Below are 25172 nucleotides of genomic sequence, written 5' to 3'. Positions count from 1 at the left end.
GCCCGTAAGTCTCGGAAGAGAGCGCAGCGACGCGTCTTTCGGAGACCGGAGACCGATAGCGTTCGAACCCATCAACAGCTGAGGGCGAAAGCCAGGTATGTTTTTAAAAAGAGCCAGAGGAAGTCATGGAGAGATTTTTGCTCTTCCTTAACCTCCAACACACCCAAGAAGAAAGTGTGGAGGGTTTTAAAAAGAATTAAGGGAAAAAACGTATGCCCAACCTTTCATCATCTTAAACTTTCAGACGCTCTGGTCACAGAGAAGAAAGCAGTTGCCAATTTGCTTGCCTCCACAATTAAACAGAACTCGAGATCTGCTAACAAATCTGCTCGGTTTCTTAAAACCAAAAACCTGTCAGAAAAAAACACCATGTAACTTCTCTTCCGACAACACAGAGAATTACAACCTTCCTTTCACAATGAATGAACTTAAATCTGCCCTTCAGACCTGTACGGATTCCTGTCCAGGAATGGACGAGGTCCATTATAAACTCTTAAAGCATCTTCCCCAAACCTGTCTGGACACCCTGCTTGAAGTTTATAACCACATCTGGGTCACAGGCTTTTTTCCACCCTCCTGGCCGAAAGCCCTCATAATCCCGCTGCCGAAACCGGGAAAAGACCCCTCGAACCCCTCCAACTACCGCCCAATAGCACTGACCAGCTGCATCTGCAAACTGATGGAGAAGATGGTCAACGGTAGACTGATGTGGAAAATAGAGACCGATGGCCTTCTGGCGAAAGAACAGTGCGGTTTCCGCAAGCATCGCTCTACCGTTGACCATCTGGTTCGTCTGGAAACCACTGTAAGAAATGCCTTTGTAAACAAACAACATGTGGTGGCCATATTTTTTGACTTGGAGAAAGCTTATGATACCACCCGGAAATTTGGTATTCTCTCGGACTTGCACAAGCTTGGCTTCCGAGGACACCTGCCTCAGTTCATCCACAATTTTTTACAAGACAGACAATTCCAGGTGAGAGTCGGCACCACCCTGTCCGACATTCACGAGCAGGAGCTGGGCGTCCCGCAAGGGAGCATCCTGTCGCCGGCTCTTTTCAGCATCAAAATTAATGACATCGTTCAATCCATTCAGAAGGGATCGGACAGCTCGCTGTTCGTGGACGATTTTGCCTTATATGCAACTGGCAGCACGTATGCCAGCATCCAGCGACGGCTTCAGCTCTGCGTCAACAAAATCCAGTGTTGGGCAGAGGAGAATGGCTTCACATTTTCGTCCTCCAAAACTGAATGCATCCATTTTCATAATTTTCGCCAGTTCTATCCGGACCCTGAAATCCGTCTGGGAAAATCCACCATCCCGGCGGTCAAGGAAGCCAAATTTTTAGGGGTCGTCTTTGATCAGAAGCTGAACTTCCTCAGCCATATTAAACAGCTGAAAGTATCTTGCCAAAAACCCCTGAACATCATCCGAGTTGTGGCACACACGAACTGGGGTGCTGATAAGAGAACTCTCTTGCACCTCTACAGAGCCCTGGTCCGGTCCAAACTGGATTATGGAAGTGTAGTATACGGCTCGGCCAGACCGTCCTACCTGAAACTGTTGGACCCTGTACACCACCAAGGGCTCCGTCTCAGCTTAGGTGCTTTCCGCACCACCCCTGTGCACAGCCTGTACGCAGAGGCGGGGGAACCGCTTCTCTCCAACCGCAGACTGAAGCTGACCCTAAACTATTATTTGTAATTGTTTTCTGAACCTACAAACCCTGCTTATGACGCTGTATTCAACAACCCTTTCGGTAAGAAATTTAAAGACAACCCAAACTGCATACCTCCTCTCGGACTCCGCATTCAGCTGCACTTAGAAAATGCCGATCTGGATGTCGGTGGCATCTCATATTTCTCTAAGTTCCCTGACAGCCCTCCGTGGACCTTTACAACACCTGAGGTCCGATTCAATCTGGCCTCATACCGTAAAGACTCCACCAGTTCTCTGGCCTTCAGAACTTACTATTCGGAACTCTGCCACAAATTCCCCACTTTTCAAAGCATCTTCACTGACGGTTCCAAGTCGGAGGACGGAGTCGCTGCATCTGCGTTCTGTCCCGCCTTTCCTGACCGGCCCTCAACGGAACACATCCTGTCTGACAGCTCGGTGTACACTGCGGAACTGACCGCACTGGTTCTGGCGGTAAAAATGGTTCTCTCTTCGAAACAAAAGAGATTCATGATCTTTTCCGACTCCTTGTCAGCCCTGGAGGCGATCGCCTGCAGGAATATCACTCATCCCAAACTGCTGGAATTTTATGAAGATTTTACTCTCGCAACGAAGAAAGGATACGAGGTTGTGTTGGCCTGGGTTCCCGGACATGTTGGCATTCGTGGTAACGAAAGGGCGGACCTGCTGGCCAGGAACGCTGTAAAGAAAGAATTATCCAGATCCTTTGTACCATACACAGACATGAAGCGGAAGGTGAACACTTACGTTAAGGATCTTTGGCAAGAGGAGTGGAACACCCAGACGGACAACAAGCTCTTCCAGATCCGTCCAGACCTAAAAGAGACCCTCCTTCGGGGGTGAAGAACAGAAAAAAGGTGTCTGTGCTGTGCAGACTGCGTACGGGGCACACTTTTTTTTACTCATTCTTACTTGTTGAAGGGGGAAGAGGCCCCTCGATGCATTCCCTGTGACGAGCCTCTCACCGTGAAACACGTGCTCCTTGATTGTTGGGATCTGCATGACGTTAGACGCAGACATTACACGGCGCTTTCTTTGAAGACTTTGTTTCGTGATGTCCCTCCGTGGGCGCTGATGGACTTCTTAAAAGAAGTGAACATTTTTAACCAGATTTGAAGGTTTTAAACTATGGAAGTTTTTTTAACTTTGGAGTGGAAAGTTTGAAGTGGTGACTCGTTTTAATTGGTTGTTTTTTTATCCTTGTAGTAGTTATTGACGCGGCGATAGCCTTGAGATGGCCTTAGTGGTCGGCGAGGCTCTAAGCACCATAATTTCAGTTACTGAGCACTCTCAGAAGAGTGTCTTTGAGTGCGGTGTGGGGTGTCTGTGTTTAAATGTCTGTCTGTGTGTTTGTATGCATGTGTGATCAAAACCAATAATGCAACAGTCGGGTGCGATGTTCCAATATGTTATGTCTAATGAATTAAAAGGCCTGCTTCTGTTTTATTTGTCTACATGTACCCGAAGCACCGTTCACAATTAGACTTGCCCGTTCGAATTTACCCTCAGGCACCCATGCTATTTCAAACGTCGTCAAAACGTTTTAAAGAATGAGCAGACGAACTTTTGGTGCAACCAGTCGGAGAAAGCCTTCAAAAACAAAAGAACTATGTTTGACTATCGGACGACATGTTAACACATTGAGCTGGTTGCTTCGACTGCATCGTTCGCATACTAGTACCTACCCTATGTTGTGCGATCACAAAGCTGAACAAGAAGAACTTCTTCGACTTCTTCCAAGTTGGTACCCACTACCTTGAAAAAAAAAATGGCAGCATTGTTTTGATTTGACTCTCACACAAACAAAACCGCATGTTTTCCAGTTTTTGTGTGTACAAGTAAACTGTAAATAATTAGCTTAAAAAGTTCATTTCAATTATCACCAAATCCTAATCAGAAAACAGTCATAATTACTTAATAACAAATTATGTCTGGAAAAGGTTCTAGGGGAGGGGGGAAGACCGGTACCAGAGGAAGAGGATCGACTGGGGGGGTGAAAGACGGGAGAAACTCACAAAAAGATGAAAACAAAAAAAAAGGAAGGTCGAAGTGCATTGGAGGAGAGGGCAAAATTCTTCATTTGTGAGGTGGGAGTAGAAGAAGATGAAATGAGTATCCAATGTCACGACTGCAAACAATGGTCTCACAAAGAATGTACTTCACTCACAGACCGGGACTTCAGCTATCTGAGTGAGAAAGCTGATACAGAAGAAGGGATAGAATGTATCTGTCAGGAATGCTACTCGGGGGAGGGTGAAGTAGAAGCAAAGATCGACCGACTGATCAGACTGTTTGAGAAAGTAGATGAAGGCTAGAAAGACTAGAGGAGGGGTGTAGCGGAAAGGCTCTGGAAGAGAAGATAGAGGAGGTTGTAGAGAAGAAGGTGACAGAAATTTGTGAAGAGAAGGTAGAGAAAGAAAAAAGAGAGCTAAACTTGATTTTTACAAACATCCCAGAAAGTAGTGGTGAGAATAGTGAGGATAGAGTGAAAGAGGACATGTCAAAGATAAAGAAAGTAGTGGGGAAGATCTGCCCTGAACTGAAAGAAGATACTGTCAAAGAACCAGAGAGACTTGGAAACTTCAATTTAGGGTCCAAACTTAGGCTTGTTAAGGTCAAAGTCAGTACGAATGAGGCAAAGAGAGAGATCCTGAGGAACGCTCGGAAACTGAACCAAGGAGTGACTGACCAGAAAGAAAGAAAGGGTGTACATCAATCCAGACTATACACCATCAGAAAGAAAAGAGAACAAAGAATTGAGGGAAGAACTCCGACAGAGAATAGAGAAGGGAGAGAAGGACATTGGAATCCGAGGTAGGAAGATAGTGCATGTCCAATGGAAACCCAGGCCTGGCCAGGGAGACCAGGGAAAAAATTGACTTAACCCCAAAGCACAAGACCATGTACATAGTTGTAAAAAGAAGTTTGTTAATGTTAGAAAAACTGTACATGAAGTTTCTTATTCACTTTTGTATACAAATGCAGATGGCCTTCTAAACAAGAAAGATGAACTACTTGCTTTGATAGAAGAGAGTAAACCACATATCATTATAGTAACAGAATCTATAACAAAGAACCAAACAGAAGTAAACTTACAAGAATATTCAGTTCCAAGCTATGAACTATTTTTTTAATGAGAAACCCAAAAGAGGCATAGTAATGTATGTTAAGGATACCATAAATGCTAAAGAACACACACTAATGGAAAATAACTTTGAAGAAAGCTTGTGGATTACTTTTACAACTAAAGATAGACAGAAGATATTGATTGGAACTATATACAAAAACCCAAGTACAACAATTGAAAATGAAGAAAAAATGTTTGATCGGTTGAGTGAGCAAAGATTGAAGCAGTTTGACTTTGTCTGCATTACAGGTGATTTTTAACTTCCCAAATATCAGTTGGAAAGGCACATGTTCTGACGAAAGAGGACAGAAATTCATAAACTGTTTACATGATGCATTCTTGACTCAAGCAGTAAAACAAACAACAAGACAAAGAAAAGGACAAAAAGCAAATATACTGGATTTGGTAATAGTTAGTGATGAAGACAAAATATCAGATACAGAACATCTAGCCCCTATAGGTAAAGATGGAGACACAGTAGAAACAGACAGTGGAAAAACAGATATTTTGAATTCATTTTGTTCTAGTGTTTTCACAAAAGAAGTTATAAGTACTGTACCTTCTCTAAGTGCAGCTTCAAAGTCAAATGGTAAGATTTTGGATAGTGTAGATGTTTCAGTTGAAAAAAAGAAACTTCAAACTGAATCCAAACCAAGTTTGTGGTCCTGATACCATTCCTTCAAAAATACTAAAAGAGCTGAGTGAAGAGATTGCAGTCCTATTATACATACTCTTTTACAAATCAATTGAGGAGAAGACTGTGCCCATAGACTGGAAAACAGCAACAGTTATACCAATTTTCAAAAAAGGAACAAGAACAGACCCAGGGAATTACAGGCCAGTGAGCTTAACATGTATCATATGTAAATTATTAGAATCATTCATAAGAGAGGCTACTGTTAGGCTTATGACTGATAATAAATTGTATGCGAATGCCAACATGGACTCTGCAAAAATAGGTCATGTGTGACTCAACTTCTGGAAGTGATGGAGGACTTTACAAAAGAGATAGATAAGGGAGAAAACATAGATGTGTTATACTTAGACTTCCAAAAAGCATTTGACTCTGTACCACATGAAAGATTACTAAAGAAACTGGAATGTTATGGAATAACAGGAAACATACTTGGGTGGATAAGGGACTTTCTAACAAAAAGAACTCAAAGGGTTAGGATTGGTAGTTCCTTCTCCAGTAAAGCTGATGTTATAAGTGGCATACCACAAGGTAGTATATTAGGACCTGTACTATTTACTTTATTCATAAATGATCTCCCTTGCGAACTAAAGAGTACATGTAAATTTTTTTGCAGATGACACAAAATTATACAACTCTCCAAAATTCTATCAGGATTTACAAAAAGATATTGAAACTTTAGTAAAATGGTCAGACACATGGAATCTATATTTTAATGCTAAAAAATGTAAAGTACTTCATATTGGGAAATCAAACCCAGAGAAAGAATACATAATGAAAATCGGAGACAAAGAAAAAAAAGTATCAAAATGTGATGAGGAAAAAGACTTAGGTGTCACATTTGACAAAAATTTATCATTTGACAAACGTATAACAAATAGTATAAACAAAACAAACAGAATGATTGGAATAATAAAAAGAGCATTTACATTTTTAGATAAGGTTACTTTCTTACGGTTATATAAAACATTAGTTAGACCTATCCTAGAATATGGAAACACTGTATGGTACCCAACGCAAATAAAGCAGTCACAAGCCATAAAAAGGGCTCAAAGAAGAGCAACAAAGCTGGTCTATAGCATAAAAGATTATTCATATCAAGAAAGATTAAAGTACTTACAACTACCATCACTTAAAGCAAGAAGAGTAAGAGGGGACTTGATACAGACGTAAAAAATATTAAATTGGTTTGACGATGTAAACAAAGCATACTTTTTTTGTACTCCAAAGGTAGACACTACAAAAAACAGTACAGACAAAATATTGAAACAGTATTCCAGAACAAATCTCAGAAAGTTTACATTTAGTAACAAATTATTGGAATAAATTAACAATATCAAACATGCACTTTGTATAAATACTTTTAAGAACCTCATAGATAAACACGAGTTATTGACAAAAACAAAATATGACTTTGATGGATAAAATGACTGAGCTAGTCAACGACCTGACCAACAATGTAAAGGAGTAAATCTGAAGGGGCATAAAAAGCCAAAAATGGCTAAGTTGTATAAAACAACGTCCCAAATCCTGATCCTGACATAACTGAAAAATTCTTCTGCTATTTTGACAGAGTTCTTGGCTGTTTTTCATTGTCGGAAAGAAAATTGTTTCACAACAGAAAACGATGATATTAAATAAAATTATGAAACCTGTCATTCAAATACTTACTAAAATAAGTAATATTATTTCCCCTGTACTTGAATCACTCGATACTGCTTCTCTTCTTCTTCCGTTATGCGACCAAAATCATTTTAATGATGATTCTGTCGTAGTTTGGGGAGATTGCCGAAGATTGCGCAATTGTGAGGATTCAAAAAAAAAAAAAAAAAAAATTTGTTTGGTGGCCTGGCCAGCCAGTGCATGTTCAGCGTGCACCGACATGATGCCAAGCCTCTGCAGCAGCCGTGGATGGAGTAGAAAAGTAACTGGGAGGGGTGGCAAGGAGGGCAAGGGGGGGATTGTGGGGAACGGTGGTCAGGAGGAGGGTAAGGGGGAGGGTTGGGGGTGATGGGGAAGGGGGGGGGTTGTTCCAGGTTCTAGAGATGGGAGGCCAGCCTGGACTTGAAGCAGTCCAGTGACTCAGCCGTCACAACCTCCTGAGGCAACTTGTTCCATTCTGGTATGGTCCTCGGGAAGAACGTCATCTGCCTGTACCGTGTCATGCAGGTGGGGATGTCGTAGCTCAGGTCGTTTGTCCTAGAGCTCAGCCTGCTGTCAGATGGCTTGAGCAGGTACGTGGAGTTAATGGAGATGAGACCGTGGTGGAATTTGTAAAACATCTTCATCATTCTAAAAGCTACTTCCAATTTAACCACTGCGATCAAAACTTACATTTTCCCCCCTTCAGTATCTTAAGAAAATTGAACTTCAACAACCAAACTGAAATTCACAGGACAGAATTTGATATTTGGTAGATCTGAGCAAAACCTGAACTTCGAGTTCTGCTGGCGACAAGACTTAAAAGATTAACAACCTTAGAATGAAGGGTATGTGAACTGCGAGGAATTTATTTTACACAATATCTATTACCATTGGGCTTTTACTAACTCAGTGGAAAGTAATCAATGTACTTGTTGCTTGGATAAAACTGTTGTCTTATTTGCAATTAAGATTTTCGATATGAAATGCGTGTTTTTACTGATATGTTTGAACGTGAAGTTTGTTCCTGGAGACGTTCAGTTGCTCAAATGTACATTTACTGCTTTTGATGAATTATTCTTGGTAATCTCGATTTGGAAATAGAAAGAGACGGACGTAGTGGCACACCACGAGAGTTGCGGTTATGCAAGGTATATATAGCTGTGATTAGAGATATTTCATAATGGAATGCACAAAGTATAACCACTTCCACAACAAGCGTGTGCATAAAAAATATTTGTCTCTGAAGTCGGTTGTTTTGTTTTTTTATATTCATTTTTGTTTTTTGTTCATAGGAAGCTGATGAAATTTGTTAGCTATTAGTACGTTTATCAAATTAACAGAAGTGGTTTATTCAAATGCTAATTGTTATTTGAAACATATGGGCTTGCGTTTTCTTATTACGTTATACTGTTGAGTGTTTGACGTTTTCTTATTAAGTTATAGTGTTGAGAGTTTGAATGTCTTCTTTTGGGTGTAGAAGTGTCATTTGATAGCAGTCCTACATACGCAATTGGTGTGAAAGGATGAAAAAAACTTGAATATATAATTTATATAATAAACATGGAAGAAAGATGAAACTAAGAAGAGAAACAAGAAAGAACAAAAGGCAAAGCCTTCAATACTCACTTGTGCTGCGCTTTATCCAGTAAAAGAATCACGAGCAGAAAAAAAGATATTTAAAAAAATGATTGAAAGTGCTCTGTATTAAATACGATATGTGAAATAAGATTGGGAGAATAAATAAAAAGAAAAAAAAGGCATGTGAGTGGGATCGAACCACGCATGTACATTTCCGAAGCAAGCAGACTCATCCCCACTGCTGTGGCGCATCTGATGTCATTTGTGATAAATTGATGTGATTATAGTAGACATAATAACGCCGTTTAAATCATGTTTTTTTGTGTATTTTATTATATCTTGATGATTCTTTTATTTCGGTGGTAAAGGAGACTTTGCCATTCCTTCAAGCACACCACAACACATGGTAGATCTCTAGATCTGCACGAACCAGTCCTGGCCTACAATGAGCTGAAAGAAATGATCAGTTCAATTTTTCTTTTGTGTTCATTCCAGTTAATTCAGTGTCCACTTTAGAATATTTATTTGCAGTAAACATGTCCATGGTGTAGTATGTGTTCTGTCCAGAATTTGTATTTCTTTCCTTTTAATTGTGAAGAAAAATAAGGTCATGTTGTCTTCGAATACAACCTACCTTCTAGTAGGCCTAACGCAGTGGGAAGCAGTTTTTAGAATTTTCAGATTTCGGAACAAACCTCAACGAAATAAACCGTTAATGATTCGGAAAAAAACGGCTTATTTCGGGAGACTTACAACCTGTTATTGGTATGACTGTGAAGATTTTTTTTCATACTATGTTTAAATCAAATTTGGTATTGACAGACAAAGTATTTCCAGAGAAAATGGCAATGTTAAAGTGATTTTGGGGGTCAGCTCTATGTTCCCTAAGATCTGTGTTCCCAAAAATTTTCCTTCAGTCTACACGTTCTTACAGGACTATATTCCCCCAGGTCTATGTTCCCATGGGTCGATGTTCCCCCACATTTACATTTTCTGGGTCTTGGTTCTCCCAGTCTATATTCCCCCAAGGTCTATGTTCCCCCAAAAAACGTTTTGGTAGGTCTATGTTCCCCCTGGTCTATATTCCTCCAGGTCTATGTTCCCCCAAGTCTGTATCCCACCAACTGGATAGGTCAGGTCAGGTCATTAGATCTGCTACTGGTAACCTGTAATCCAGTACAACCTGTTCAGGGTCGGGTTGCCGGCGACTAAACCGGCACTCCCACTGCTCCCTTCCGGGACTGGTGAGGCGGGTGGCTAGACACCCTTATGGAGGTCCATAAAAGGGCGTCGGCTCAGGAGAGCCACCGACGGCCATCTAGCTCCACTGTGCTGTGTGCATGCCACACGCAGTTGGCCCCCGGGGTGTGTCTACCCATGCATGCGAAGTCTGGATCCGGCAGAATCTGCGGAAGAAACCTATCGGTTCAACGGAGAGGAAGGCGGTTACAGCAACGCACTGTGGAGTGCAGAGAGCAAGATGAGACACCGAAAGGATATCTTGGTCATCCACTGCATCCGTGCTCATCCTCCAGTCGTCTCGACTTAGTCTTGCCACTGGAAATTGGTGGACCCGGACGAGAGAGTGAGGTCGACGTTGCGCAACTCCTCTTCACTTTAAACAAACTCATCGCGCAAGTCATCAGTCATCCAAAATGACCTTTCATCCTTCATCATTTCATCACCCCCAAGTCCTGTGGCGACAGGCGAGCGACGAAACGACAGGTGTGGGTACACTGGCAGTCGCAGCCGCAGACCTGCACGCAGGCGGCTCAGGCCATAGACAACTCCGCTCTTCTTCAGACAATAGAACCTTTACTGTCCCTCGAATCAAAACAAAGACTTATGGCAAGCGATCTTTTTCTCACTTTGCGACAACTGTTTGGAACCAGCTTCCACTCACAACTCGTTACTCTGAAACCCCCTCACAGTTTAAAACTGCCCTGAAGACACACCTGTTCAGACAGTCAAACAATGTTGTATGAAATTGAAATGAAATAGAGGTGTGTGGTTGTGTTGTGTTGTGTGTGTGTGGGGAGGGTTGGGGTGGGGGGCGGAGGGGGACGAGGGGGGAGAGGTGGTGGCGGGTGTTTGCACGTCCACACGCGCGAGCTTGTGTCTGTGTGTTGCGGGTGTGCGGGTGGGTGAGTTGGTACGTGTGTGTGTGTGTGTGTGTGTGTGTGCGTGCGCGCGCGTGTGTGTGTTGTTGTGTTTTTTAATGTATAAATATGTATGTGAGAGATTTTAACACGAACTGTTTTTTGAAGTAATGTTGTAGTTTGTTTACTCAGTTGTCCATCTGTTGTGCTTTTGTTGTTGTTGATGAGTTTTGTGTGTGTGTGTGTGTGTGTGTGTGTGTGCTAGTGTATGTGGACGTGGTGGAGGTGTGAGGTTTTTTGTGTTTTTTTTGTTTGTTTGTTTAACAATACGTACATTTTTACATTTTCAGGTTTAATTTCTTAAATGTAATGATGTACATACGTTCTTACTTGAAATGTTTGATGAATATTGCTTTATCATGTGATGTTGTAGCCTGTGTGTTTCAATTGTTTGTCATTCGTGTGTGTGTGTGTGTGTGTGTGTGTGAACATTTGTTTCATCTTTCTAGTTTTGATCTGTGTGTGTAATGCGGGGTGTTTCTTCAGGGAAATGCTTAGCAGGAACTTTTATTTTATTATATATATGTGTGTGTATATGTATGTATGTGTGTGTATATATATATATGTAATGTCGCAGTAGTTTGCATTATTCGATTGTTGATCTGTGTTCGTGTGTGTATTGTGCCTGTAGGTGCGTGTATGTGTGTTTGTCACTGAGTGAGTGCGTGAGTAATGTGTTTGGGTATGCGGCTTGTGTTCGTTGGTGCATGTGTGAGTGTGCGCGCGCGCGCGCGCGTGCGTGTATGTGTGTGTTGTGTGTGTGCACACGCTGTGTGTTTTGTGTGTTTGTATGTATGTATGTATGTGCCTACGTATATATGCATGCGTATACGTGCTTGTGTTCTTTCAATTTCTTTTTTTTTTTTTTAAATACCTGTTGCATTTCTTGATTTAATCAACTGACATGATCTATTTTAATTTTTCTCTCTCGCCTGTATTTCAAATTATATGCATATGTTTGTGTGGGGATGTTTGAGTGAATGTTTTTAGTGCTATTGTAAAGCGCATAGAGCTTCAAGAATATGCGCTATAGTAAGAAGTCTGAATAAATAAATAAAAAATAATCATACATACACTTTTGAGTGTTTGTCAGCAGTGGTCAGTGGTCCACTGCATGCCAACTTGGTCACTGTTAACCTCTCTGATGTTGTCTGAAAGTGAGCATGATGTGAGTGGGCGTGGCACGGCATGTGAAGGACTACATGTGTGTTTGTGTGGGGGTGGTGGTGGTGAGGGTGTGTGTGTGTGTGAACATAGACGCTAAGGTCAACGACAGGATTGCAAAAGCCAGCGCCACATTTGGGAGACTCCGTGAGAATGTCTGGGAGCAGAGACGACTCAGTGCTGCCACCACATGTAGGTCTACTGTGCAGTGGTCCTTACCGCCATCCTTTACGCCAGCAAGACCTGGACTGTCTACAGCAGACACACCTAACAGCTCAACCGCAGGGCTGTCTCTGTAGACTCCTCCACATCAGGTGGCAGGACAAAGTCCCCGACACGGAAGTCCTAGAACGAGCTGGCCTCTGCAGCGCCTATAACCTCCTGCAAAAAGCCAAAGCTAGGTGGGCTGGACATATGGTCAGAATGCCAGACAGCCGACTGTCTAAGCACTGTGTCAGGGCAAGCGCTCAGTTGGAGGGCAGAAAAACGCTACAAAGCGTCCCTCAGTCCTGGCGTCGTCATAAACATGTGGGAGACACTTGCTCTGGACCGTCCAGCTTGGCGCAGCAAGTCCACCACAGGAGCCTGTGCAGCTGAAACCAGGCGCATCACCGAGGTGCAACAAAAGCGTGCTGTGCGCAAGGCCCGAGCAGCATCCACGTCCACAACAGCACCCACTCACTTGTGTCCCACATGTGGGCGAGACTTCAGGGCCCGGAGTGGCCTCTGGCCTCACCAGTCACCTCCGGACCAACAGCCACCGATCTTCCATCTGACTCTTGAAGCCATGGTCAACTTCGAATCCGAAGGACGAACATCATCACCTCACTTTTTTGCATTAATTGTAAAGCGGCTTGAGCGTTGGAAGGAGTTATATACATTCCCATGATGATGATTATCATCATTATCATCATCAGTAATGTAAATGTGATTAGACTGGTTAGGTGAGCGAAGTGTACACAGGGGATATGTTTCGGCCAGGAGAGGTATGAGATGGCCTAGGCTGGTTTAAACCCATGTTAAAAACTAGCCACAGATAGAGTTCGACCTGTTACACCGGGCATTGAAACCACAGATCAAAACATAGATCAACTTGATCAGTGGCTCATAAATACGAGGTCTCCACTTTTTCATCAAACGGACGTTGCTCTTTAAGGCTTTCAGGTCATTTTAAAAAAGAAAGAATGAAGTGTGTCTGAGCGCTTGTCCGAAATCCTGTGAGCTTGACCCTGTCCCGTCTTCTTTGTTGGTTGAATGTATTGATGTTCTACCCCCACATATTACTCATGTCATTAATTCTTCCTTACTGTCTGGTTGTTTCCCTGAAAGCTTCAAATCTGCTGTTTGTACGTCCACTCATCAAGAAACCATCTTTGGATCATAACTGTTTGAAAAATTATCGACCTGTCTCTAATCTGTCATTTTTATCAAAGCTGCTAGAAAAGATCAAATTGTCTCCACTCTTAGCTCATCTGAACAAAATGGTTTACTCAATTCCCACCAGTCAGCTTATAGACGTGGTCATAGTTGCGAAACGGCCCTTCTTAGAATAGTGAATGATTTGCTTTTGGGATTTGATGAGGATAAGATATCTGTTCTCGCTCTCTTAGATTTGTCAGCAGCTTTTAACACCATCGACCACTCTATCCTCTTGAACAGACTTAAAACTTCCTTTGGTATTCGTGACACTGCACTAGCATGGATCACGTCTTACCTGTCAGACCATACACAGAAAGTGTGTGTAAATGGTAGATACTCTAGAGTATCTGCCTTAAAATATGGTGTCCCACAGGGGTCCGTTCTAGGTCTTGTTCTTTTCGTGCTGTATGCGTCTCCTGTGTCGGATGTCATCAGTCATCATGCGATGTCACACGAGAGCTTTGCTGATGACACACAACTTTATCAGTCGGCTTCCATAGCTGAATTTGATGCACTGGTGACTCGAACACAGGAGTGCATTGCTGGCCTAAAGGACTGGATGACTCTCAACAAGCTGCAACTAAATGATGGTAAGACTGAATTTATGATAACCTGTCCAAAGAAGTTTCGTCAACATCCTTCCTTTCCTGACTCTGTTCTATCAATAGCACACCTGGTTCACTTTCTCCTTCTTGGTGTAATCCTAGACCAGTCTCTTTCCTTCCAACAGCACATTTCGAATATCTGTAAAGTTGCCTATTTGGAACTGCGTAGAATCAGCTCTATCCGCCACTATCTCTCAACCGATGCAACCAAGACACTTGTATGCTCTCTGGTTCTCTCAAGACTGGATAACTGCAACTCTCTTTTGGCCGGCCTTCCCAAATATCTGATAGACTCCAACGAATTCAGAATGACGCTGCCACTCATTTGCAGAGCTTCTAAATTTGACCATGTTTCTCCTCTCCTTCAATCTCTCCGCTGGTTGCCTATTTCTGATCGAATAGACTATAAGCTATCCACTCTGACCTTTTCTGCAGTCAATGGATCTGGCCCCAAGTATCTTTCTGAACTCCTCCATATCTATACCCTGTCTCGCCAGCTCCGTTCTTCCTCTGATACTCGACTTCTCAGGAGACCTCACGTCAGAAGTAAGACACAGATCGTTTTCTTTTCAATCGCCAAAGACGTGGAACAAGCTCCCTGATAACCTCCGTCATTCTGATTCCCTCGCATCTTTTAAATTTCGTCTCAAAACTGACCTTTTCCCTCAGCGTAAGTTCAATTGTGGCAGGTCCACTTTCTTTGCGTTAGCTGTGCTCGACCATGTATGTATACATATGTATGTTTACATAACTACATGCATGTATATGAATGTGTATTGTGTGTGCGTGCATTAAGTTTGTGCCTGCCTATGTGTGCGTATGTGTTAGGGTAGCTGTTAGATACACATGTATTGTTAAAATGTATGTATGCAGTGTGTGTGTGTGTGTGTGTGTGTGTGTGTGTGTGTGTAGTCATATTTTGGTATGTGTATGTAACATAGATGTAATGTTTTATGTTAACAAAGTGTTTTTGTGAAGCACCTAGAGCAGATTTCTGGATAGTGTGCTATATAAGTATCCATTATTATTATTATTATTAACTTTTCAGTGGTGCGTTCAATGGAAAGATTTATTTTGTGTTTGGAAGTGCAGTAGCTAGAGCATCAAAAAAAAAAAAAAAAAAAGGTAAATTTTGAGCCACATTATTTTTTATGAATCGAATTAAAAGATATCAAACCAAAACTTAGCCTACATAAAAATAGAGAACGTGATCTTTCATTTGATGGGTCTATTAAGTTGACTGGTTAAGAGCAGCAATGTCCGCGACCTATTTTTGTCACCAACCCTCTCAGACAAAAAGCAGACAAGGCAAACTTTTTTTTTTCTTTTTTTTCTTTTTGTTATGGTTGTTTTACCATGCTGCGTTTGAAGAACGAAGGTTATTCCACTCCGGGCGCATGGTTTCGCTCACACTGCCTTGCAGTTACACACACAAAAAAGAAACACTCAGAGGAATGAAACAAGGTGGTTTTACTTTCTGATATATTTTTCAGCTCGATGTATGCAGTATTGTGCTTGCTAGGGCGAAGTGAATATACGATCTGTCAGCCACTGTTTCACAGCATTACATATCGGACCTACCTACCTGTAGTAGTGACATTATAGGCAAATTAAAGATGCGATTACATAAAAACATATAGAATCTAGGAATATATGTGACGAATAGAGAAATGACTTAACCACAACACTGAACTTTTAGGTAAACTGGTGAACAATTTTAGATGAAAATAAAATATGCCGTAAGGTTATGAAAACAACATATGCATATTAAACAGGCTGCCACTGGACAGTGATTGATACACATAATTGGTTTTATTTATTATATGTGGGGGTGTTATACAGATGGGTGATGACTGGAATTTTGCTTTGCAAGACATGACGTCTGGAATGAGATCATTTGATCAGTCACTGTGTCAGCACTGTAGTCACTGTATCAGATTGTTGGTAGCGAACAGACGAACACAGCTAGTGCTTTATCTTGGTCGTTCAAACATGAGACAGACATTTTGCCTATCGATTGTAGGTCTTTGTACACCCTATTTTTTTTGTGTTTTTTTAAAATAACATAACAAATCGAAAGACGGAATGAAACTTCACAACTCGTGTATTTTTATTTCAGTCACTGTTGAACATGCACTGTACACACTGGAATGAAAACTTCACAACCTGAGTTTCTATGAATTGGAATGAACACATTTAGCCTACATGAAATTCACATTTTATGTTCTCTTAGGACATTTCACAATCTCTGAGTTTTTAGCCTACATGAAATTCACATTCTATGTTCTCTTAGGACATTTCACAATCTCTGAGTTTTCCAACAGTGTATTAACCACACAGAAAATAAATAATCTTCAAATTAATATTACTCATTGGCTTATGCCATTCAATACAGACTAGCAATGCATCTTATTGAAAATGAACACTTAAAAAGGTGGAATGGCAAGTTCCTAATCAAAAAGTGTCTGATGTCAATATAACAATGTCAACAATGTAAAGGGATCTGTGAATGATATCAATAATGGAAAGTGCAGTCAGTACAGGGTTTTTTTTAATGATTAATACAACAACACCTGTATTCCCATGACATTTTCATGATATGGTTATTGAGATCAAATGGCTGAAACAGTAAGCGTTGTGCAAAATGACGTCAGTATAGTTGTTTTTTTGTGATTATTACATGCTAACAACACATGATATGGTTACTGAGATCAAACGGCTGTTTCGAACAGTATAGTTTGTTGTTGTTTTCATAGTAATACATGCTAGCAGCACCTCCATTTCCATGACATGGTAATTGAGATCAAACATTTGAACCAGTGAACTTTGTGCAAAGTGACATTACACAATTAAAGAAAATTTGAGTAAAATGTGGAAATTTGTGTCCAGTAGTTGTAAGCAATGGCTCCCACTATCATGGCAAAGGAGACGTAGAGGGGAGGGTAGATGCTGGATGTTGTGTATTCCTGAGTTGTCTGCGTGCATGACAAGGCTTTTTTGCAAATTTCATGTGTATATTCTGCGCTGAGATCATTTTTGGGAATGCGACTTGTGATCTGAAAAAAAAAAACCCACCATAAAAACATACATACAAAAAAACCAAAACATTTTTAAATGCACGCACACACACAAGTTTGGAGAAAAATAATTCTGTTGGTTTTTTGTGTATGTTGAGTGGACCAGCCTGATTAAACTACAAGAAGAACAAAGGTTATATTAAACTACAATAAGAACAAAGGTTATACATAATTCACACATATACTTACATCTAAAACGGATAAGTAACACTGAAATTAATTGCTGAAGTATATGTTAGTGTAAAGTATTCTAAATCATCATTGCAGGTTTGTTCACATGGCTGTCTGCCCCACCTCCTGCCCTTTTTACAAGAGAAACCTTCCACTTTTCCCAAACCCCTGTGATTTTTCAAAGTAAATCCTGGAATTATGGCTTTGATTTTTGTTAACCTTTCTGGCTTGCCTATAATAATGCATCTGTCCATTTCTAACTCTGTGTCGTTTGCTTGCCTGAATGTTGTCTGTCTATGGAGGAAGGTAGTAGAAAGGTTAAGACGCTTATCTGCCAGTACAGTGTCCATGAGGGTCTGCGTTCAAATCCCGGTTTCACCCTTCTCCCAGGTTTGTCTGGAAAATCAAACTGAGCATCTAGTCATTCGGATAAACAATGAACTGAGGTCCCATGTGCATCACACTAGTACACTGAAGAAGAACCCATCGCAACATAAGTGTTGTCTTCTGGCAAAATCCTGCAGAAGAAATCCACCCAAATGGGAACATATAACAAGATATGCATGTACCAGCAAGCTTGGTTATGCTGCTGTCAGACATCTTCCTAGCAGACGAGGTGTAGCGTATATGGATTTGTCCAAACGCAGTGACGACTCAACAAGAAACTGAAACTGTGTTTCTGTCTGCTCGCCTGCTGGCCTCTCATCCCTATCTCTCTATTTGCCTTCCTCTCTCTCTGAGGTCAGACCTACCTCTTCTGTGAAGTGATGCATGATGGCCTTGACCTTTTCAATGTTGGAGACTCCCATCATCATTTTGACTGCTTCTCCTTTGCGGATTTTCACCACTCCAGTAAAGACAGCAGGATTGTTGTAGCACCGCTCCAAGGTCGCAATGGCCATTACCTAACACATTGGAAGAAGTCATCAGTTTACTGTCACTTGATGTTGCCACTGAAAAAGAAATGCAGAGAAATGTGTGTCAACATATTCACAGCATGATCGGCTCAACTCTTGGCTTATATCACAGATAGACATGAGCTTACAGTTGGGCCAACAGCAAAGTGAGAGCTGTATTATCAATGGTTTCTCCACTGCAATGGGAGGTAATTTGCAGATTGGTCTTTTGTGAAGGACTATGACTCTCAAACTAGAAGGCAAGCTTTTGGGGGCCAGTTGGCCTTTGGAAACCATCCCAGTGCCGACTGTAACTTGGACAAGACACCCTCAACTGTAACCTCGGCACTGAAGGGATAAATACTGTAAAGTTGGGTCTATAAGCCGCGACTTTTTACCCCAGCTTCAACCTCTGCGGCTTATACAATGATGGGGTTTATTTGCAGATTTTAACGATCCCGGGAGTGTCACGTTCTCGTCTATTCTTAGCTGCCCTTCAGTTTCAGTAGCTCAAGGAGGCGTCACTGCGTTCGGACAAATCCATATACGCTACACCACATCTGCCAAGCAGATGCCTGACCAGCAGCGTAACCCAACGCGCTTAGTCAGGCCTTGAGAGAAAAAAAAAAATTATATATATATATATATATATAAGCTTACATAAATAAATAAATAAATAATAATTATGATATTTTATAAAAAAAATTAAAAAAAAGGTAGTAGTAATGAAAATAATGATAAAATAATAATAATAAATAAATAATTAAATAAATAAGACAACAATGATGATAAATAAGCAAATAAATATAAAACATGAAGACACACATTCACACATACACCCACACATGCATAACAGATATGCCCCCAAAACGCAGTTTCACAGATATGAAAGCACAGTCAAATACATATAAACGTACATGAGCTCCAACACACACACACCGCAAATTACCCTGCACCTCCTCTACCCCCTCCTCCACACACTCATTTCTAGTCTATGTATCGCAGCTTCCACGGCACACACACACACACACACACAAACACGCACACGCACACACACAGATGAACGCTTACTTGTACAAGCACACATACACGCCCATATCTCCCACCCCCAACCCCACACACATATATACAAAGATATATATATATAATATATACGTTCCAATATCCTGTTGCTCCCACAGTGTAGGCATGCATACACTCACATACCTCATCCTCTACCTCACCTCCCTGCACCCCCACCTCCCCCTCACACACACACACACACATGCACAGAACTCTCCTGACACTTGTGTACACTTACACTCTCACGCATGCACAAACGCACTCAAAAACAAAGACCCACACATACACACACGCACAGAGGCTGCCACTGATTGGCCGCAAGAGGGATGGAAAAAGATCTCTGATGCCAAGAACGTGGCGTCTAGTGTGTTGCTCAGTCTATTGTATTTGGAAAAGCCCACAGAGACTCTGTTCCGTTTTGAAGAAATTTGCGCAATGTTGGTTTGGAAATGATGCCGATATTTGTTTGATTTGCAAAGCATCGTGCTCTACCTTTCATGTTAGACTTACGGCCACTCCCTCTCTCTGCTTTTATTTGAGGCGATCGATGGTGTGATGGCCTTGTACCTCAACTCAATAAAACTCCTTGCCCTTCAACTCACTAAAATCATGATTTCTATCCATGAATTTTTGGATGAGCTTCAGGATTGTGTGCTAACTGTTCATGTTTTATAAATCAAATCCGCACACATTAAAGCCTTCAGATCAGCATTCAGTTCTACTCTGCTCAAGCGTACACCCTCATCATGCCGAAAATGTGACGTTATGCCTATGATGCAGCCTTCAAATTGAAGGCGATCGACCTAACAGACGACAGTGCAAGCGACGAACCAGCAGCGACCTCCACATTCATGAAGTGAAAGCGAGGCAAAGTCAATGAGAAGATGGTGGAGGAAGCTGTGCTGGTTCTCCAACTCGGACACTGAAGACGAAGATTTTAGTGGATTCAGTGAGCAGGATGACATTGAATAAATGTGACTAGCCCTAAATTATGGATCTTATTTTTGTTGTGTTTATTTATTATTTTTTTGTGGCACTAGCAGTATTTTCGCTTGCTTAACCATTGGATAAGAGGACAGACATGGATTCAATTGTCATCAATACTGTCTTGAAAATAACCACTGACATTGACATAAACATACAAATCATTGTATTATCGCCCAAAGTGATATTAGAGGCATTTTAATAGTATCCCAAATAAAATTTCTCTTCTCTGTTACACTCTTGTTGGCAGTTTAGTTTTTGTTTTACTTTTTTCTACTCCCTCTGACTGACGTGACATCAGTTTCTAATCATTGTGCAATTGCTCTGAATGATTTCATAAAGTATTTTGAACTGAATTTGAGTTGTAGTAATCCAGATGCTAATATTTCCAATGGATGATGAACTAAGGTATGTGTGCAGTATGCTCTTGACTCTTTCTCTCACACAAACATGCATGCACACACATACATGTGTGCACATACAGAGACCCCATAGAGACACAAAGACACACACACAAGCATGTGCATCATATCTGTTTTGACACACAAAGTTTAATATATGTACATGAGACAATACAAATGTGTCAAAACTCATCATAGCTGACAGAAAACACCTCAGTCACTGTACTGAAGAACATCTTGTGACATTGATACAGTTTTATGAGATAACTGCTTTGTGCTGGTTTTGACCTCTTAAAACTATATTTCTCCCTGTCTCACTCTCTTCCTTCCCTCAGTTCTTCCTCTCTCCCACATTCAGACCAGTATACCTGTGGAATAGCACAGAAATGGAAGACAGACTGGTTGCGAAGTCTCGACATGTAGGTGACACAGTCAGGCAGGAGCTCTAAGGCGTTAGTGATCAGTTCATTCAGACACTGCATTGCCTTCTGTCGGTTTTTTTCTGGAGCCAGATCACTCAGTTTATCACCATACTTGCTCCACACCTGCAAACAATGTATGATGATAATTTTTTGCGCAGAACAGGCACTATCTTCACATGTTTATCACACATCTGTCATATTTTGGTTATTTCTAATCTGCTTTTGCGCTTGTATGATCATGTAATACGTATATATCAGGATAAGTCATGTTTGTATTAGTGAATTACTGAGTAAAGAGACAACACACACACACACACACACACACCAAACAACACACATGTACATGTACATGCACGCACACGTGCACACACCTACACTTCTTGTATGCCAAAGAGACACTACTTATGAGCTTGCAACCAGTTATCTCCATCTATTTTCCTCATCTCTCTCAGTGCATCGCTCAAACTCAGGCCTGTCCATCCTGGGATATTGTCATCCCAAGTCTGTTTCTGTCTGCCTCTCCTTTTCCTTTCTTTCACCCTGCCTTGCAAGATTGTCTTTGGCAAGCCATGATGATCATGATACATGCCCTTTCCACTTTAGTTTGCATCTCTTCACGGTTGACAGATCTTCATAGGACCCTGCCCGCTTCTCACTTCTTTGGTGGTGTGATCTCGGTCGGAGATGCTGAGGAGATCTCTGTCAAAGATGCTTTCGGAAGCATCTCATCTGTGGCTTGTATCCTCTTCTCCATGTCAGTTGTCAAAGTACATGACTAACAAGCATACAGGAATGTTGAGATGACCACAGGGCGCATCAATCTGATCTTTGAGCTCAGAGTGATGTCCTGTTTACTCCAAATGGTCTTCGGTTTTGTCAGTACTGTTATTGGTGCAATCCTGGAAAATATTTCAGGCTTTTATCCCCAATCTATTATTACTGCTCTTGGGTACTGTGGACTGTTTCTCGACGTTGACTCTGATGTGAGTGCTGATGCTGTTGGTGTTGTTGGTCGTCAGCTTGGTCTTATCTGCACTGGTCTCCGTGCCATAGGCCGCAGAGGTCTTGTGCAGGCATTCCACCAATCTTGTTAACTCTTTTTCTTTCCTTGCTAGGCCATTGGTATCGGCAGCAATGCGCAAGTTGGTGATTTGTTCTACCTCCGATGCTGACTTTCCTTTACATTCTTCCCATATATCAGTCATGATTCTCTCGAGGAAGGTGTTAAAAAGTCAGTAGGTGAGAGAAGACTTGTCTTCAACCAGTCCCCCATGCTTTCATTGAAGCATTCTGCACTGGGTGCCTTGTTGCAAATGTGCTCTATGGCTATGTTCAGGTTGATGTCGTAGAATCTCATGGTCGACCATATGGCAGCATGCCATGCCCTATCAAACAACTTTAAGTCCACACAGATGTGGTAGATGTGTCCTTGATCTCTACAGTTTTATGTATCTATTTATTTATTTATTTGTTTACTTTTTTATATTTTACATTTTTTATATTATCATTCATTGATCTATTTATTCTATTTTATTTTTGAAAATTCCTTTGTGATCTTAGGAACATAAAATGTGAATAGATTTAAAGATTTAGTGACATGCAATAAAACCCTGTGTGTTTCCTTCATTGAAACTCAAAGAAGGGCACGACACGAAGCTTTCAAATACAATGATCAGTGAATACGGAGTCAGCCTATTTCACTCAATCCACAGTCAAGTCAAATAAAATGTAAACATCCTGGTACTTTCATACTTCAGTTGATAATGTACCTCACCTTCAACAAACTGACAAATTATGGAACTGCAGGACCAAATGAATGACTTAAGAAAGCACATACGGAGAAAGTGCAGAATGGTTAAGACACTCATCTGCCAATACAGAGAGTCCGTGAGCGTCTGGGTTTGAATCCCGCTTTCACCCTTTCTCCCAGTTTTGGAAAATCAAACTGAGCATCTAGTCATTCCGATGAGACGGTAAATCGTGGTTCCGTGTGCAGCACGCACTTGGCGCACTGAAAAAGTATCCATGACAACGACAGTGTTGTCCTCTGGCAAAATTCTGTAGCAGAAATCTACTGTGATAGGTTCACAATATATATATGCATGCACTCCAGGCCCGATTAATCACTTTGGGTTATGCTGCTGGTCAGGCATCTGCCTAGCAGATGATGTGTAGCGTAAATGGATTTGTCTGAACTCAAGAAACTGAAACTGGAATTGCGAACGTAAGCAAACGCGCGCACACACATGCACACACACACCAAACCAGAGGTCCGATTACACTCACCATCCCTATCGCCATTACCATTATCATGTACATGCATCTCACCACTCTCTCTTCCTCCACAGCCCCTGTCTTCCCTTCTTCCCTACCCCCTCCCCTCCCAACCCCTCTCCCCCTGTCTGGGCCATTACTTCTTTAGGCCAGAATTCGCGGCCCTGCTGCACATCCTCCAGGTAGTCCCTGATGATGTTGGTTTTCTGCAGAAACAGCCCCATGCTGTTGGCCAGACGCTCGTCCAAACCCACTTCCTCCGATTCAAGCTGGGAAGCGGAAAACAGGCGGGACAAACCGATCCCAACCAGACCAGCTACATAGTGACAGTACTGGGAAGAACAAAAAAATCAAGTGCTCCTTTACTATTTCAAATAACTCTAATGTCTGTGTATAGGCGTATATGTGTACTCTTTGTGTGTGTGTGTGTGTGTGTGTGTGTGTGTGTGTGTGTGTGTAAGCATGCTGATGTACGTAATTATGCACGCACATAATTCATGTGCATTTATCCATGTGCATGTACACTCGCTTGTGTGTGTGTGTGTGTGTGTGTGTGTGTGTGTGTGTGTGTGCGCGCGCGCGTGCGCGTGTGTGCGTGTGCATGTGTGTGCTCATTCAAAATGATGCTCAGCTTCAGGAGTGGACAAATGTAAACACTTTTGTGATATTGCATGAAAATTCTCCATCTGCTGATGCATCAAACCTTAGCAAGCCTTAAATGTAGCTTCGTAAAAAAATTATTTTCATATTATTGCAATCATGTTACTTTTTTTTTGAGCCTCGACAAGACACGCTCAGCACATGAACAATATACAGGGAACAAGTATCCTGCGCTATTCTTGCAGGAGGCCAAGAAAATGAGGTGGAGCTTATCATGAAGAAATTTGTCAGCATTTCTTTTCTGTGCTCTGTGTAACAGTTACAATAAATACTAAATCATCCATTGATTTAATGCAGTGCCTTTCAATGCTGTCTGGCTGGAAAACAAAGTTACACGATCAGCTTATCAAATGGGATGATCTTCCAGTTTCCACCCTGGAGTGTTAAGAGTGACATGATCAGACAAAAATGGACCTGACATGCAGTTTGAAGACAATACCAAATTATCACAAGAAAAAATGCAACAAAGATGAAAGATGACCTCTACAATATTTAGTATCACTTTGTCTCCTTCACTGTTTGATTTTGGAAGGCTGATTGTTTAACTGGTTATCTGTTAAAACTGACTGTTAACGTGTTTATGTGTGTGCATTTGGAAGCAGTCATGGAGAATTCCAGTCAGTCATGAAACCTACCTCATCCCACTCCTCCAAAGACCCAACCCCTCTGTCCAAAAAGACTGTCATCCCTGACCCCATCTTGCGGCAAATGTCTGCGATCACCTCTTGAAACACCGGCCTCAGCTCCCGGAATTCATGGCTGATCTGCAGAAAAGGAATAGTCTTATTGGGATTGTTCACAAAGTAATGGAAAAAGCGAAGCAATATTTCTGGTGCCAACACGTGAAATATACATTACCGAAGACAGTGCAACTGATATTTAATAACTGATGTTTAATAAGGCAATATTAACATTTTTACCTGTCTACTCTTCGATGTTGAAGTCAGAAATAAAATCTACCCAAATGGGTATACCTGTTTCTGACGAACTTGTCCACCATCTCTGGTTCGACATTCTTACATTTTAATTAACATTTTTACCCGTCGGCAGTACAAAACATACGTGAAAAACTCCAAAACGGGTAAAAATGTTAATTATATATATATACATATATATATATATATATATAAAAGTTT

General features: G+C 41.4%; 1 protein-coding gene across 2 annotated transcripts in view; it reads right to left on the bottom strand.

Moving 5' to 3' along the window:
• Positions 1–15541: 15541 nt before the first annotated feature.
• Positions 15542–25172, bottom strand: part of LOC143291191 (squalene synthase-like) — a 46279-nt gene continuing 36648 nt past the window's right edge. The window contains exons 4-8 of one of the 2 annotated variants that reach the window (XM_076600919.1): positions 24672–24800; positions 23517–23708; positions 21049–21225; positions 18090–18242; positions 15542–17145 (exon numbers count right to left, since the gene is read on the bottom strand). In XM_076600919.1, the coding sequence (XP_076457034.1) occupies positions 16939–17145; positions 18090–18242; positions 21049–21225; positions 23517–23708; positions 24672–24800 (858 nt within the window). In that variant the 3' untranslated portion in view covers positions 15542–16938. The other variant, XM_076600920.1, reaches the window with a different exon arrangement.

This window comes from Babylonia areolata, chromosome 16 (genome assembly GCF_041734735.1).
Source record: "Babylonia areolata isolate BAREFJ2019XMU chromosome 16, ASM4173473v1, whole genome shotgun sequence".
Lineage (NCBI taxonomy): Eukaryota > Metazoa > Mollusca > Gastropoda > Neogastropoda > Buccinidae > Babylonia > Babylonia areolata.
Note: the sequence above shows the minus strand (reverse complement) of the source record. Positions and strands in the feature narration are given on the sequence as shown.